This window comes from Schistocerca nitens, chromosome 8 (genome assembly GCF_023898315.1).
Source record: "Schistocerca nitens isolate TAMUIC-IGC-003100 chromosome 8, iqSchNite1.1, whole genome shotgun sequence".
NCBI lineage: Eukaryota > Metazoa > Arthropoda > Insecta > Orthoptera > Acrididae > Schistocerca > Schistocerca nitens.
The window spans coordinates 443,086,743-443,104,325 of NC_064621.1; the positions used below are offsets into that span (position 1 = coordinate 443,086,743).

The 17,583-nt window shown below is 38.5% G+C and overlaps 1 protein-coding gene across 1 annotated transcript in view; it reads left to right on the plus strand.

Moving 5' to 3' along the window:
• Positions 1–3,256: 3,256 nt before the first annotated feature.
• LOC126199032 (synembryn-A) overlaps positions 3,257–17,583 on the plus strand; it is a 130,441-nt gene continuing 116,114 nt past the window's right edge. Inside the window, exons 1-2 of the mRNA XM_049935733.1 lie at positions 3,257–3,436; positions 13,589–13,725. Coding sequence (XP_049791690.1) covers positions 3,356–3,436; positions 13,589–13,725 — 218 coding nt within the window. The 5' untranslated portion in view covers positions 3,257–3,355. The remainder of the gene's footprint in view (positions 3,437–13,588; positions 13,726–17,583) is intronic.

Here is a 17,583-nt window from a genome sequence, read left to right on the forward strand (position 1 = left end):
GGATGGCTTGTATTTTCTGGGAGGATTCTTACAGCATGTATGATTGTATTTAACTTTTTGTTTCCAATATTGAAGTGTTCCTGAATACACACACTTAAAATTTTTGTCTCGCTCATTAATGAGAAAGTTTTTCCCCTAATGTTAAAATCGGTGTTGCAGGGTGGAGTTGCTGTGCAGTATGAAAGTTAACTGTCACTGTTTTTTTCAGAATTTATTATTAGCCTTTTAGTTCTGAAAAATTGTCAACATTTGTATTGAATTTAAACTCATTCATGAAAGATATCTTCATTGTACAGTTTAATTAGGACATTTGTTTCGTCTGCAAAAAGTACAATTTTCCGATTAGTTACTTCTTCTGATAGATTGTCAAAGAATGAAAAGAATGGGCGTAAGATCTGACTATTGCGGAACTCCATGTGCTTTGCTTTTCTTTTTCATTTAATTTTATATGGTTTTTGCAAAGGTACGTTAATATATAAAGCAGCAATTTCGTGTGTTTTCTTATCTTCGTGTTTTATTTGAATGTTCTGCTGGGTATTTAACAATCTAGTCTACAGAAAACCTTAGAAAAAATCTTATATAAAATTTATTACTAGGGTTAACAACCGCTCGCTCACCGATAGATCTGTACCTACAGATTGGAAAATTGCGCAGGTCGCACCAGTGTTTAAGAAGGGTAGTAGGAGTAATCCATCGAACTACAGACCTATATCATTGACGTCGGTTTGCAGTAGGGTTTTGGAGCATATATTGTATTCAAACATTACCTAGAAGGGAACGATCTATTGATACGTAATCAGCATGGTTTCAGAAAACATCGTTCTTGTGCAACGCAGCTAGCTCTTTATTCGCACGAAGTAATGGCCACTATTGACAGGGGATCTCAAGTTGATTCCGTATTTCTAGATTTCTGGAAAGCTTTTGACACCGTTCCTCACAAGCGACTTCTAATCAAGCTGCGGATCTATGGGGTATCGTCTCAGTTGTGTGACTGGATTCGTGATTTCCTGTCAGGAAGATCGCAGTTCGTAGTAATAGACGGCAAATCAACGAGTAAAACTGAAGTGATATCAGGTGTTCCCCAGGGAAGCGTCCTGAGACCTCTGCTGTTCCTGATCTATATAAATGACCTGGGTGACAATCTGAGCAGTTCTCTTAGGTTGTTCGCAGATGATGCTGTGATTTACCGTCTAGTAAGGTCATCCGAAGACCAGTATCAGTAGCAAAGCGATTTAGAAAAGATTGCTGTATGGTGTGGCAGGTGGCAGTTGACGCTAAATAACGAAAAGTGAGAGGTGATCCACATGAGTTCCAAAAGAAATCCGTTGAAATTCGATTACTTGATAAATAGTACAATTCTCAAGGCTGTCAATTCAACTAAGTACCTGGGTGTAAAAATAACGAACAACTTCAGTTGGAAAGACCACATAGATAACATTGTGGGGAAGGCGAGCCAAAGGTTGCGTTTCATTGGCAGGACACTTAGAAGATGCAACGAGCTCACTAAACAGACAGCTTACATTACACTCGTTCGTCCTCTGCATAGAGTAAATATCTATGGAGTGAGCACTCACATGCGCAGAACAGATTTTGAGTTATCAACATACATTGCCGGCCTGGTCACGTGATCTCGGGACGTCGTGTGTTTGTTCGTATAGCGCCCTGTATATTTAGAATGTCACTACATCTCTAGTACAGACGGATTCTTCTCGTACGTGTCGTGGATTATTTATATATGTTGCGAAGACATTTTAACAGTATCCATTTGATACCGGGAATAAACCAGCTATGTAACTTTTAAGGGCAAGTGATATTACATTCAGCTTCTTTGCGATAGGTGTCATAGTTCAGATGCACTCGATTTTTGGTAGTTTTTGGTATGATACCGCACTTTATAGTATTACAGAGCCTGAAGTACATTTTTGCAGTGATAGTCCTGCAAAACGACTTGACAGTACGTTAGTACTTTCGCAAGTGTCCGAAAAACACCGAATTTACCACACATTAGCGATTATATCCCTGCTAATTCGTCCTTTTTTTCTTGTATTTCTGCGTATTTATTTTCTCGTTTTTGCGACCTAAAGCACAATTTTTCTTACTGGTGGCACTTTGAGGTATTTATTTAACGCATTTTAAGTACTTGCTCCCAATTCATTAAATAAATAGTAGACGGAGTAATCTATATACATAATTGACAAGTCACTGATAAATGCATGGAGGACAGTATTTACTGAAACAACTAACCTTTCCCTTTCCTGTTCCACTAGCAAATTTACGAGAGGAAGCGATTGTTTGTACGCTTTTGTACGAGCCGTAATATCTATTATATAGTCATAAAATCGTGGAAAAATAGGTCTACAGAAACAAGTCTTAATTATAATGCGTCTCGAAATTTTTAAACGTATACAGTGTCTTACTAAAATGAAAACTATAATTAGAGCTATATGGAATGTACCCATGAAAAGTTACTATCCCTCCTTTCACATATTTTTCTCTCCATCCGTAGCAACAACGTAATTCACCATCGCTATTACACTATCAACAAACGGTGAAACACAACAAAAACTCTTGGTATTATAAACTTCAAACGCTGCAGAAAGCACACAGGCACAGCGAAGTCCCGAGATCACGTGACAATCCTGGTTTAATGTTGATAACATGCGCAGAACGCAATGCTCACTCCAGAGTTATTTACTCTATGGTCCTCTGTTAGAATATTGCTGCGCGGTGTGGGATCCTTATCAGGTGGGATTGACGGAGGACATCGAAAGGATGCAAGAAAGGGCAGCTCGTTTTGTATTATCACGTAATAGGGGAGAGAGTGTGGCAGATATGATACGCGAGTTGGGATGGAAGTCATTAAAGCAAAGACGGTTTTCGTCGCGGCGAGATCTATTTACGAAATTTCAGTCACCAACTTTCTCTTCCGAATGCGAAAATATTTTGTTGAGCCCAACCTACATAGGAAGGAATGATCATCAAACTAAAATAAGAGAAATCAGAGCTCGAACAGAAACGTTTAGGTGTTCGTTTTTCCCGCGCGCTGTTCGGGAGTGGAATGGTAGGGAGATAGTATGATTGTGGTTCGATGAACCCTCTGCCAAGCACTTGAATGTGAATTGCAGAGTAATCATGTAGATGTAAATGAAATATACCTTAACTTTCGCATTTGTAAAGGGGTAGAAATATTTATGGACTTCACCTTGTAATCGATGTTTCGTCAAGTGTGATATCTTTTGGAGCTTCTTCCTGGAGGCTGTGTTTGTATGTTTGACAGCTCGTAGTACTTGTTATTGGTTTTCTCAACAAGTTATGGTGTAAATTTTCATATACGTAAATATTGCTTTCGTGTATCATGGATGATAATTCCCTTTTTAAACTAGAGAGCGGATCCATCGATGAGGCGTCTACAGTTGTGAAAGACTTCGCGGAGAAGGTAACTTCCGCTAATTTGTTGCTTGTTTCAGGGAATGTGTTAGTTGCATCGTTACCTGTCACATATTATATATATCTCGGACGGATGTATCCCAGGAGTATATGCCTTTTTCTAAATCAGTTGCCGATACGAATTATAATATTTACTTTCGTTTGCGGTTCAGCTTGTGGAAAATAATTCCTCAACTTTAGTATCATTAGATAAGGAATTGTAGTTTATGGAGTTCTGTTTGTACCCTAGGAGTTCATTAAAGTTCGTACGTATCTCCAGAAATCCAGCTTTCAGGATCCTTTGAGTCTATGTTGTTATAGCTTTGGGCTACGACTTGTTGAAATTAGGGCCTAGTGGAAACAATTTGTATTTTGTTCCGTGGTAGTTCTGATCAGTTTGTCATCAGTTGATCCAGTCGTGTAGACAAGGCTGTTTCTGAGTTCACCAGTTAATCTACAATCCCCTGCTTGTATTACGAGCACTGTGTAGATGTGGTACCGCTTTTAGGTATGGCGACCTCCCTGATTTTTCTGTCGGGGTTGCCTCCCTTAAGGAAGCCACCTTCACCATGCGTCTAGAGCCCTCCTTACCCGGCGTCGTGGACTCTTTGTCTGGCTCTTCAGTCGAGACCACTCCGGCTGGGGTGACCCTGCCAGTATCTACGCCATCACTGGCACGGCACTCAACTTCGTGGAACACTGCAAACCCTTCCACCTGGCACTGAAAGTGCCATCAATAAGGCAGTGTCCCTTGGGAGGAGGAATCAAAAAATTAAAAAATATCATGAAGATTGGAGACAACACTTCGCGAGAATGTCAGGTCACAGAATTCTGCTGAAGATCTTGAATTACAATCTTAATGGGAAAAGAGATATTGGAAGACCTCAAAAAATATGGGAATGATTTTGTTTGTGGGTGAGTTCGGAACAGGCAACAACCTAATCCTTGAAAGGAAGATGATGATGATGACCATTCATGTCATAAGGACCTGATAATCGTCAGAAGGTTTGTTAATAAACTGGAAGCATTGATGAGAAACCCAAAGTCTACTAAATTTATGGTATACTTTTGTCTCAGTGTAACTGTTATTCAGAAGCGAACGGAGATAGAACAGAGAAGATAGTAATTTTTTACAAGATGGTGACCTCTCAGAATATTGTTGAAAAATTGTAACAGTTTAACAAAACAATTGTTGTACATTTGGCAGACAAAAAACATATCTACAGATACAAAAATCCAAATCCACGGTGAATGAGAATGCTCATAGAAACAAGAAAAATATATTTTATGTAAATATTTTTGTGGCAACTATTCCTTACAAACATGACCTTATAGATATTGTTTATGAACCAGAAAATAATTACAGAAAGTAGGAAATTTAAAAATTTGGAGCTGTTGCAAACATGATACATTCTTTGAAACAAGTCTTTCAATCAGAGGTTATTGTACAAGGCATCATCATTACAGAAATAACTGTAGTATTATGGATGGCTGAGAAGGAATATTATAACAATGCACCAACATCACTAGCAATAACAGCAGGTATTTGATCTTTAAGTACAAATACATAATTTCAGGATCATTGGTTGCAACTGCAAGACAAACGAGAGAGCACTACTCGAGGCAACACAGGATACTGTGGATAAAGACTGAGATGCACCTCATAGACCAAGACTTTTCTTAGTTCCTAGAAGAAAAAGAGCTTACACTGAAGCTGACGATACCACTTGTCTGCTTTGGCCCATGTTGAAACGGGTATTGTTGTGTGACGTCATGGTGGCATGGCACTTGAAATGGGGCATTCTTGCAAAGGGCATGGTGGTGTATGTGGTGGCACTGTCTAGCGTTGGATGCTTATGTTTCTAAATTGTTTGTGAGTGCTGTTGGTGATTCGTTGGACTTCTGGTGAGAACGTTGCTTTTTGTGAGAACGATACTGAACGAGTTTGTGATGGTTTGTTAATGAGTTGTTATGATGTTGGCAGTTTTGGGCAGCTTTTGGGTTTGGAATTACAATGTGGTGTGTTGTTTATTTGTGGGGATTTAATTTTATGTTTCATTTTTTTATTTGTTATAGATATGACTACAAAGTTCATGAGCAGATCCCTGCTAGCTACAATGGGGGCAACAGGTTGATCATAATTATATTCCTAAAGTTATTTAGTTTAACTGCCGAATATGTGTAGTGTTACGAGACTCGTGCTGCAGTCAGCAGAATTTGCTCAGGTTGTGCAATATTATGGAGTCTGCAAATACCAAATATTAGCAGTGACTGGTATGCCAAACATACTCACTTCAGCACAACATGCCATCACAGAAAGTAAATTTTTTTTGAAAATTCAGCAGTGTGTGCATAAATGATAGATTTCATTGGTTCAGTATGTGAGGGTCATAGAATTCTGCTGTATGTATGCTGCAAGATGTAGGGTGGTATTGCAAGGTATGAGAGGTTAAAGCATCATGTACAACATTGAAAAAGTTGTGGGGGAAATTGAAAATCAACATTTTGCGTCTGCAAGGGCCATACATGAAAGCTGACACAATTTTTCTGAAATGCCGCACATTCGTTCGGTCATCACACAGGGCCAAAAATGAATTACTTCAAATGTTATATTCAGCATAAATTTACTGCAATAATGTAGTGAACACATGACCCATGTAAAAGTTTCTAACCACCCAAGGAGGCAGGAGTACTATAACAAGATATTTTCATCTTGGCTGTGTCATATGTGGGTACATGGAGAAGTTTAAATATCTTATTTGCCTTGGGGAAAGGATACTTTTAATTTTTGCTATGAATTTGAACACAAAGCCCCACTATTTCACAGAGTAGTATAGGGCGAAAAGAGGATGCTACTGCAGGAAATCATTATGGAGCTTAACATAGATGTTGTCAATAAAGATGGAAATCTCCCGTTGTAGGAAGCAGAGCTGGTGCAAAATCTAACACAGACTGCACATTAGCTATCAAATGTGTGGCCGAAAGGTTAGTAGCTGAACTTTCACAGAAATTATTCTGTGGAAGAGAAAAAAAAGTAAAGCAGTTATCAATCCAAAGACTGTTTTGAACACCACAGCATAAATTTACTGCAATAATGTAGTGAACACATGACCCATGTAAAAGTTTCTAACCACCCAAGGAGGCGGGACTAGGTATGATCCTATTGGGAGTGGTACGGTTTTGGCTTACTCCAACCTTTGAACAGACTTATTCAGCCATTTATAGGGGGACATACAACTGAATATGAATTTCGAACCACGGTGCAACTCAACATTTTTCACATCAGCAAACATTGCCAGAAATGAAAGAAGTGATAAATGACACATCAACACCCTGGGGATATCATGAACCTGAAACCTTTGGATTTGTGGTTTGGCACCTTCCCACCAAGTAAATTACAGCTGGCAAAATGCAGTTTAACATGCAGAAAGACCTCGAGAACCAAATGAGAAATCACTTTTTCTGTCTGTAGTCTGTAGTTATTAGTGACGTTAGAGGTACAAAAACAGAAGAGCTAGCAAGTGCAGTACAAAACAGCAAGCAAAACTGGAAATCAGACCTACTCAATCAAGAAGACAAATTCCATTGAACAAAGGCCCCCAAAGATCAAGGAAATAAGTCAGAGAGTAAGGAGATTGAACCAGAAACAGTTAGATGATGACACTGCTCAGAGACTTGAATGGTACAATAACCAGGGGCAGCAGTTTCAAGAAATCTTGTGACAAGTGGGAATGAGTAGCTGGAAGCAATTTGTGACACAGAATCAGTGTCTTGATTGTTGAGGCACATGATCAGAATTGTGTGTCAAGAAGTAAAATCACCGTCTATGCTATCAATATTAAATGGTGAAGGTGGGTGTATGACTGAGAATTAGCAACAATCAACTCAGTTTTCAATGAGTAGGCCTATGTTGATCTCAGGTGATGCTGAAGCAGCTGATATCACCAAACATAGAAACTTCATAAAAATGGAGAGAAATGTGAATAAGTCATTGAGTGGATTGTCCTTTTACAGAGTAGAAGGTCAAGGAAGAAATATTGAAACGCAAAAGAAGCCAATCCTTGGGCCCTGATGACATTCCCGGCCAAGTTATGCAGGCTCTTCATCTGCAAATTGGTCCACACTTTTGCCAGCTGAGCAATGCAAGTTTCCTACAGCGCAGAATGCCAACAGTATGGGACTATGATCCTCTACCTTCTAAGTCCTTTGTCCAATCTACCTATTAGGCGCTTTAGGAAAATTACTGGAAAAATTGCTGTCCACCAGACTGCTGTATGGAAACAGTCATCAGAGTGGCTTCAGAAGGGGAAGTCAACAAAGGATGCTGTAAAAGAGGCAATGATTTTAGCAAGAAGTGCTTCACAGAAATACGCAGTGGCCAGATATGGCTGGGTTTGTTTGACCATCTTTGTGACGAGAAAAGGAAGGAAGATCAGTGTTTAACATCCCATCAACATTGAGGTCATTAGAGATGAAGCACAAGCTTGGAATGTTTCAAGGATGGGGAACGAAATCAGCCGTGCCCTTTCAATGGACCCATTCTGGCATTTGTGTGGAGCAATTTAGGAAATTTTGGATAACCCAAACCGGATGGCCAGATGCAGATTTGACTCATCGTTCTCCCAAATGCAAGTCCGGTGTGCTAACCACTGCACCATGCCACTTGGTCTCTGTGACGAGAGCTTTTTGATTGTGTAAGTGATTTAGATTCTCCTACAGCTCTACGCAGCTGTATGAAAGACTGTTGTCAGGATGCAGAGGTAAGACTTGCACTTCCAGATCAACACTTGAATGAAAAGATTTCCAAAGGATGCCCATAAGGATCCATTTGTGGACCTGTGTTCTGGGATATGTGCCGATTACATTCCTAGGATAGCTGCAAGAAAATCATTGAGTCATAGGTCTGGTGGTTTGTGCTGATGGTGTAATGATTCTTGAGAAGGGTACCTTGAGAACCGATTTGGAAACTGGATGTCATGCAATACTTAAAAAGGTGTACATTGATACTATGGACTAATATTATCAGTCCTTGATACCTCAGGGTGTGTCCTGTCAACCAAACCCTTCTTTTAATCAAGTTGTGCCACAAATTTCTTTTTTCTCCAGTTTGATTTAGTAGCACCTCATTAGTCATTCCACGTACCCATCTAATTTTAGAGTGAACCTGCTTACTGTATTCAAGCCTTGGTCTCCCTCTACCATTTTTCTCTCTCACACTTCATACCAGTACCAAATTAATGGATCCTTGATACCTCAGGGTGTGCCCTGTCAACCAAACCCTTCTTTTAATCTAGTCATGCCACAGATTTCTTTTTTTTTTCCAATTTGATTTAGTAACACCTCATTAGTCATTCCATCTACCCATCTAATTTTCAACTTTTATTCTGTAGCATTACATTTCAAAAATTCTTGTCTACAATGATTAATGGCCATGCAAAGTTACACTCTAGATAAATACCACCAGGAAAGAGTTCGTAACAAGAAATTTATTTTTGTAAATTTATCTTTTTCAGGAGTGCTTTTCTTTTTATTGCTAGTCTGCATTTTATACGCCCTCTTCTTCAATCACCTCAACTTATTTTGTTATTCTAAAAAGCAAAACTCATCTACTTCTTTTAGTGTCTCATTTCCTAATCTATTTGTGTTGGCATTGTCTGATTCAATTTGACTGCCTTCCATTACCCATGCTTCACTTTCATTGATGTTTATTTTATAACATCTTTTTAAGTCATTATGCATTCCATTCAACTGCACTCCCAAGTCCTTTGCTGTCTCTTGACACTGTGAACCTATGGACGTTTGCCATTCCCACAGTATCACATTTTCCATTATATCTCCCATGTCATTGATAAACATCACAATTCTTTATTTCTTATCCCTGAACATTAATCCCCTTTCCAAAAAAAAAAATTCACGTTAGTTTCCTGTACTGCCTGCTCATTGTAATATCAGGGATATGCCACAACCCTGTCTCACTCCCTTCTCAACTACTGCTTGTCATTCATGCCTTTCAACTTTTACAACTGCAGTCTGGTTTCTGTACTAGTTGTAGATAGCTTTTCACTTCCTATATTTTAGCCCTGCTACCTTTGGAATTTTTAAGAATGTATTCCAGTCAAAATTATCAAAGGCTGTCTCTAAATCTAGAAATGCTGCAGACAAAAAATTGTCTTTCTTCAATCTGTCTTCTAAGATAAGTTTTAGGATCAATATTTCCCCACATGTTTGTAAATTTCTTCAGAACCCAAACTGATCTTCCCCAAGGTCAGCTTCTACCAGTGTTACCATTCATTTGTAAATAATCTAGCAGTATTTTGCAACCATGACTTGTTAAACTAAATGACTTAGTAATATTCTTACCTGTCAGCACCTACATTTTATGGAGCTACATACCTCTTGAAATGTGTAGGTATTTTGTCTATATATTTTGCACACCATGTGGAATAGTTCTGTTATGGCTGGTTCACCAAAAATGCCCTGCCACTCTGGCATTGGTCGGGTCAATAGGGAGCAACTGATCGCTGTGTCATCGTTTGCCATCTGGTGTCATGTGGATGTGTTCTGGAAGGATATAGTGTCAGCACACCACCCTCCTGTCTGTTGTCAGTTTTGTAGACCTGGAAGCCACTACTTATCATTCCAGTAGCTCCTCAGTGGCAATATATGTCTAAATGGTCCCCATTCTAGCCCTTCAATGACAGGAAAAAATACTGTTAGTACCAAGAATTGAAATCTGTCTTCCGTATTGCATCCTCCAAACTGGTTGTTTCTCCCAACGACCTCAATACTGCTAAGGGAATTTTGGCTACTCCAGGGGACTTGTTTTGAAACAGGTATTTTAGTGCTCTGTCAAATTATTCTCACAGTATCAAGTCTTCCATCTCATCTTCCTCTAATTCCTCATTCCTTTCTACAACATAGTCTTCAAGTTCATTTCCCTTACACACTCCTTCTGTGTATTCCTTCCCCTTCTTTGCTTACCACCTGAGCTCTTGATATTCATACAGCTGCTTCTCTTTTCATCTAAGGTTGCTGATTTTCCTACATGTCTATTTTTCACCTAATCATGCATGCTTGTACCGCCTTGCATTTTTCAGCTGTCCATTCTTGCTTTGCAGTTTGCTCTTCCTGTCAGTCTCATTAGTAGAAGCATGTATTCCCTTTTGCATGCTGCATTATCTCCTTTCATCAATGTGGTTATACATAATAATAACAGAAATAATAATTGTGAACTAGACATGTGTAAATATAGAAGCAGTAATATAGATAGTGACACTGGTAGTATTAGTAGTTCTGAGGTAATAGTAATTTTTGTTGTATTTGTAATTGTAGTGTTGTTATTATTTAACTTAAAGTGAATGTAGAAGCATACACTGGTGTTACAAAACACCAGAGCTGCTTCTGGCTGGTGTAGTGCAGCAACTTGACATGGCATAGACTCAACTAGCCATTGGAAGTTCCCTGCAGCTGCAGATTAGAATAATTACATGCACAGAGGCATTCAATCAGTCATTCTTCCCATGCTCTATACGTGAATGGAACAGGAAGAAAACCTAATAATTGGTACAATGGGATGTACCCTCTGCCATGCATCTCATGGTGGCTTGGAGAGTATGGATGTAGATATTGAGCCATGCTGCCTCTATAGCTGTCAATAATTGTGAAAGTGTTGCCGGTGCAGAATTTTTGCACAAACTGACCTCTCGATTATGTCCTGTAAGTGTTCGATGGGACTCATGTTTGGTGTTGGATGGGACTCATGTTGGGCAAACTTGGTGGCTAGACCATTCGTCCTAATTGTCCAGGGTGTTCTTCAAACCAGTCACGAATATTATGGCCCAGTAACATGGTGCATTGACATCCATAAAAATTTCATCATTGTTTGGGGACATGAAGTCTGTGAATGGCTGGAAATGGTCTCAAAGTAGCTGAACATAACCATTTCCAGTCAATGTTCCATGTAAACAGCTCACACCATTCTGGAGCCACCATCAGCATGTACAGTGCCTTGTTGACAACTTGGGTCCATGGCTTCATGGGGTCTACACCACACTCAAACCCTACCAACAGCTCTTACCAACTGAAAACAGGACTCGTCTGACCAGGCCACGGTTTTCCAGCCATCTGTGGTCCAACTGATATGGTCATGAGCCCAGGAGAGGTGATGCTGGCAATGTCATGCTGTTAGCAAGGACACTTACATCGGCGGTCTACTGCCATAGCCCATTAATGCCAAATAACGCTGTACTGTCATAATGGATACTTTCGTCGTATATCCCACACTGATTTCTGCTGTTATTTCACCATTGTTGCTTGTCTGTTAGCACTTTCAACTCTACGCAAAAGCTGCTGCTCTCAGTCATTAATTGAAGACCGTCGGCCACTGTGATGTCCATGGTGAGAGGTAATGCATGAAATTTGGTATTCTCGGCACACTCTTGACACTATGGATCTTGGAATATTGAATTTCCTGATTATTCCCAAGATGGAATGCCCTATGCGTTTATATCCAACTACCATTCTGCATTCAAAGTCTGTTAATTCCATCGAATGGCCATAATTGCATTGGAAATCTTTTCATGTGAATCACCTGAGTACAAATGACAGCTGCACCAATGGACTACCCTTTTATACCTTGTGTGTGCGATACTACAACCATCTGTACATGTGCATATTGCTATCCAATGACTTTTGTCAACTCGGTGTAATTGTAGACAGAAAATATGTTCTAATGTAGAATATTAGAAAATGCAATGTAAAATAAATAAATGAAAGTATTCCGAGACATGAAAGTATTCAAATACCAACTGTAAATTATTGTGAATTTTGGAATAGCTGCAATACTATTAAAAATTTAAGGAGTTTAATGTTGGTAAAGGAAAAATACAGATCTCTTGCCATTTGAGATTGCAATTCTCGTGGTGATCTAAAAGCTTTGTTGAGCAAAGTAGATATAGTACTCTCTTCCATACTAGTGGGAGATAATGTCAAAATAAATATATTGTCAGTTAGTTTCTATGTAAAGATCTTGTGTGATCTCAGTTGTGCTGGAATAAAACTTCTCTATTAAATGTAAGAACCAATAATAGTGTAACGTCAAGTGCTCTTCAGAGCAGGCCAGAAGTGCAAGTCATAACAATCTTAGTTGGCAACACATCATCAAGCAAAACTAGAGTCTCTTCAACTTGGATTTTTATCAGAAGTTGCTCGAGAGTGGTGGACAGGTAAACAAAAGGCATTGTAATAAAGAGTGTTGGAATTAAATTGTGCTTTATTGTATGTGCCAGTAATTTTGGCCTCTACAGTACAATAACTGATATTTGGGATTTAACCCTCGAGCGGGCGTGCCTGTGTGTAAAGTGTGCCAGCCACAATTAACATTGACTCATACAGTTTCAATGCTGTTTTGAAATTGTGAGACCCTAGTTATTCGTTCACTATTGCTTCAGCTAACACTGTGATAAGTTGTGGTGTCACACATCCAAGAGAGCTGCAGTAATATAAAATAAACAGCGAGCTAGGTGAGAAAAAATGTACAATCCATGCATGAAAGTGACCCAGATTCCGAGCTAGCTGCACTAACCCAATATGAAGCAGTTGTCTTCAAGATAATTAGCACTCGAATAAGTATATAGGTGGTATCTGAAGCAACTGTGCTGTTTGGTGCTTTGAGTGAGTCTCTGCTGTGAGGTAACACTTCTACAATGCAATAGACTGATATGATGAAAGTTTATTTTATTATTGTTTAATTAAACACTGACTTAGCTTGTATAATGTAAGTTTATTTTGTTGTTGTTCAATTAAACTAAGGTGAAACTGTTTTATTGCTCATACATTTTATTTTGGTAACATAATAGACAGCTATTCTTGACATATGTACAAAGTACACCACCTGCCTGCTTGCGTTATAAAATGGTGCAACTGCTTGAGGGTTAATGAAGAAACAGAGAGAATATTTTGCCCTGACAAGTTGTAAGGAAAATAATACTGTTGATTTTTAGGATAAACTTTGTGCCTTGTGTTGTAAGAATTTCATGATACAATCGGTGTAGACTCAATGATTTACTTAGAATCCAGAGTTATGTTCTGTTCTTTAACATCGCAGTTATAAGTAATATGAAATGCTTCTAGCTACAGTGTAATGTTTGTGTATATTTTGCAGCACATTCAAACATATAGTTTCCATGAAAATGATAAGGAGACTCTTGAAAGACTGTGGGCAGCTTTATTTCGAAGACTAGAAAATGAAAACAGTGAAGCTTGCCATAAATATTGTCTTATTTGCATTAGACTTCTGAGGTAAGTTGTCACTCAACATTAATTTTTCTTAGTAAATTAAAAGAAAATTAATGCTGTATAAGAAATCCCGTTCGCCCCTTCCTCGCGAAATGAAATCATTGAGTATTTTAAGTTGTGTGTGGATTGCGCTTTCACTCACTAAAACAAGAATATTCCTGGTGCTACATAGGCATTCTGAAAACACTTAAATGATTGAAATACATATTTTTTATCACAAGTGTTCTGTCACCTTGTTGTTTGAATGTTAAGATTGCTAATAATTAATAAGAAAATAGAACTGCAGATAAGCTACTATAAAAAACATACTATCATAACAAAGGTAATCCCAAAGCCAACTCCCACCCCAATAGTGCCAGTTTGTATGCTCTCTAGCTCCACAGATGATGAAGAAATTTAAAAAAAAAAACATGTGATGAGGTGAAATAAATTATTCAGATAATTAGAGAGATGAATATTTAATTGTGTTGGGAGACTGGAAATCAGTAGCATAAAAAGGAAGAGAAGGAACTGTAAGAAAAGAACATGGACTGGGGAAAAGGAATGAAAGGGTAGAATTTTGCACATAGCACAATTTAATCTTAGCAAACACTTGATTTAAGAATCATGAAAGAAAGCTATATTCTTTAGGAAAGAAGTCCAAGCAAAGCCCAGTTTGTGCAGCATCAGAGTCCAACTGGTTATTAACAGAGTCCGAAGAGCATACACTTATAAAGCAAATCCATAACAAGAACCGAACCAATAGACCAACCAGTGCACACTTTCACTGCATCAGTAATGCGATAGAATTACAATTGGCCCAGGTCGGCTTATATGTAGGTTTCTGGAAGGTGTGGCCTCCTCAGAAGGCATTCTTGGTGCTGGTGACCAGCACTATCTGGATAGTGCTGCCATGGCAATCAACATTAATTTTGCAATAGCTACTCAGTTACCATAGCATAGTGACATCAAGTGGGGCAGAAGTATTAGGTGGTGCTTAGGCCATCATGATCCCCACCGGGAAGATTGGGGAAATCAACTTGAAGACAGTGCTATACAGGTAGAAACAGACATAAATGAAGATGAGATGGTAAGTAGGGTACTGTGAGAAGAATCTGACAGAGGACTGAAAATGCTCTTGGAGTAGAAGAAATTCCCGCAGAATTATTGAGATACTTCGAAGACTTAGCCATGACAAGACCATTCCTCCTTGTTTGCAAGATATGTGAGATAGTCAAAATACCCTCAGTCTAGAAGACTGTAATAAAACCAGTTCCTTAAAAAATTGTTGGCAGGTATGAATGTTACCAAACTATCATTTCAGTAAGTCATGGTTTCAAAATACTGTCATGAATTATTTACAGAAGAAAGGAAAAACTGGTAGAAGCAGACCTCGGGAAAAATCTGATGAATTCCGGAGCAATGTAGGAACATGTGAGGCCATACTGAACCTGCGACTTACCTTAGAACATAGGTTAAAGAAAGGCAAACATAGATTTGTAGCCAGAATTGTGTTGGAATTTGGTTTCAGCTGATTGACCTCATAGTAAAGTCCAAGTGTATCCAACAATGAAGGGAACTTTTCTTCTACATCTTCAGACCATCCCCTTGAGCAACCACTGCTGTATCGTCAACATAAGTGAAATGTGTGGAGTGTTCTGCTGCAGTGGGCTGATAGTTGGTGCAAATATTAAAAGCCATAGAAGTGAGCACACTGCCTTGAGGTAGGTCACTCTTTTGTGTGCTCTTATCCTGGAGAAAGACCTTGACTCTTCTATTCTAGTCTAATGAAATGAGATGGTACTGAGAGAATTATATTAGGAAGTGAGAAACTAAAAAATAGAGATGATTTTTGCTGTTTGGGCCATAAAATAACTGATAATGGCTAAACTAGAGAGGATGTAATGTAGACTGGCACTAGCAAGAAAAGCATTTCTGAAAAAGAGGAATTTGTTTGCATCTAAAATGAAGTTAAGGTTTAAGAAGTATTTTCTGAAGTTATTTGTCTCGAGTATAGCCTTATATTGAAGTGAAACAAGTACAATAAATGGTCCAGGTGAGAAGAGAATAGAAGCTTTTGAAATGTGGTGCTACAGAAGAATGCTGAAGATTTTGTATTAACCAATGGAAAATCCAGGTTGGAATGTTACAATATTATGAAAAGGAAAATTGCCACTCGCCATACAGCGGATGAGTCGCAGATAGACACAACAAAAAGACAGTCACAAATAAGCTTTCAGCCAGCTAGGTCTTCGTCAGAAATAGACACCACCCCCCCCCCCCCCCCCCACACACACACACACAATTGCAGTCTGTGGCAACTGAAGTCACTCTCAGTGTCTGTTGTCTATTTTTGACGAAGGCCTAGCTGGACAAAAGCTTATTTGTGACAGTCTTTTTATTGTGCCTATCTGTGACTCAGTGTCTCCACTATATGGTGAGTGGCAACTTTACTTTTCATAATACTGAAGATTTTATATTGATAGACAAAATGACTAATAAAGAGGTGCTGAATCGGCTGGAGGAAAAAAGAAATTTGTGGCACAACCTGACTAAAAGAGGGGTTCAATTGATAGGACACGTCCTGATACATCAAGGTATTGTCAATTTTGTGATGAAAAGATGGGTGTGGTTTCTGATTGACTTTAATAACTCACATACTAAATATTATTGCAATTATTATAATACGTGCTGACTTGATGCCAAACATGAGACAAAAAAATTGTAATGGGTGAGAATGGAATGATTTTAAAACTTAATGTTTATTTTGTAAATAAAACACTAGTATACCCAAATTGTGTTTATACGCTGTAAAAATGTGTGTGTATATACTTGTAGAAACATTATTCCTTAAATTTTCTTATTGAAGTTTGCTTTCTGCAGTCAGGATAATCTTTTGGTGTTCTTGCATGTAATGTAACAAAAATTGCTTTTGTCTGATTAAACTGTGAAAGTCTTGCATCAGCTTGATCCCTCTTTCAGCTGTATCGTCCACTGTCCTCAGCATTTAAACTTTCTTTGTTCCTTCTTGTAAAGAAGCATTATTTGACCATGGGGGACATTCATGGAGAAAACTGTCATCAATTTTAAGACAATTGGACACCATCTAGCTGCTGAGTGAAATGAAGTCATAGATGTTTTTCTCTGTAATTAAAAAAGAGAAAGTGAGTTACCAAAATTGTGATGTAAACAGAAAACTAAAGAAACGACTTCTGTATGTACTTATTTAACTTACCACACGGTGGGCTGAAAAGTTCTTCCTTTTACTGTAGTTTCTAGATCCACATTATTGTAAGACAGTGACAAGACAGAAACTTGAGCAGTCAAATACATAAATGCTGCCTCATCCTCTGTAAAGCTGCTGTGGGGATGCCTTTATTATTTTCTTGATAAGCCTTCATCGACTTAAAAAGTACAAATCATGGTAGGGTGCTTTTACTGCCAAATTACACTGGAGTTTTGGCTTGTCATAGGATGTCACAGTGAATAGGCAAAACATCTGACAGTCCTTCCTTATTCTTGCTCATAATTGTAAAGTGAGCACAAAGCAATGACATTTGTAGGAAATAAATAGCTCTTGCCATCCATTGTGCTTGGTGCATGGCACCTGGATGTTTATCTCCATCGAAAAATATCACAGAAAGCTCTAGTAAATCTCGATAGTTGTCTCTGACTACTTTTTTGGTCAGTTCAGTTCAGCAAAACTCAAGCAGATAACCAATTTCGGAAAGAGTCAGGTGGAATACAAGCTTGTATTTTATCTGCATTGGTACTTTTCCAGTTATCTTGGAACTTTTTGAACAATGGAAGATCAGGATTTGTTGTCACTTGACTCATTTTTACTTTGAACATGTGTTTTAAGACCATTTCTTGTAAGTGATG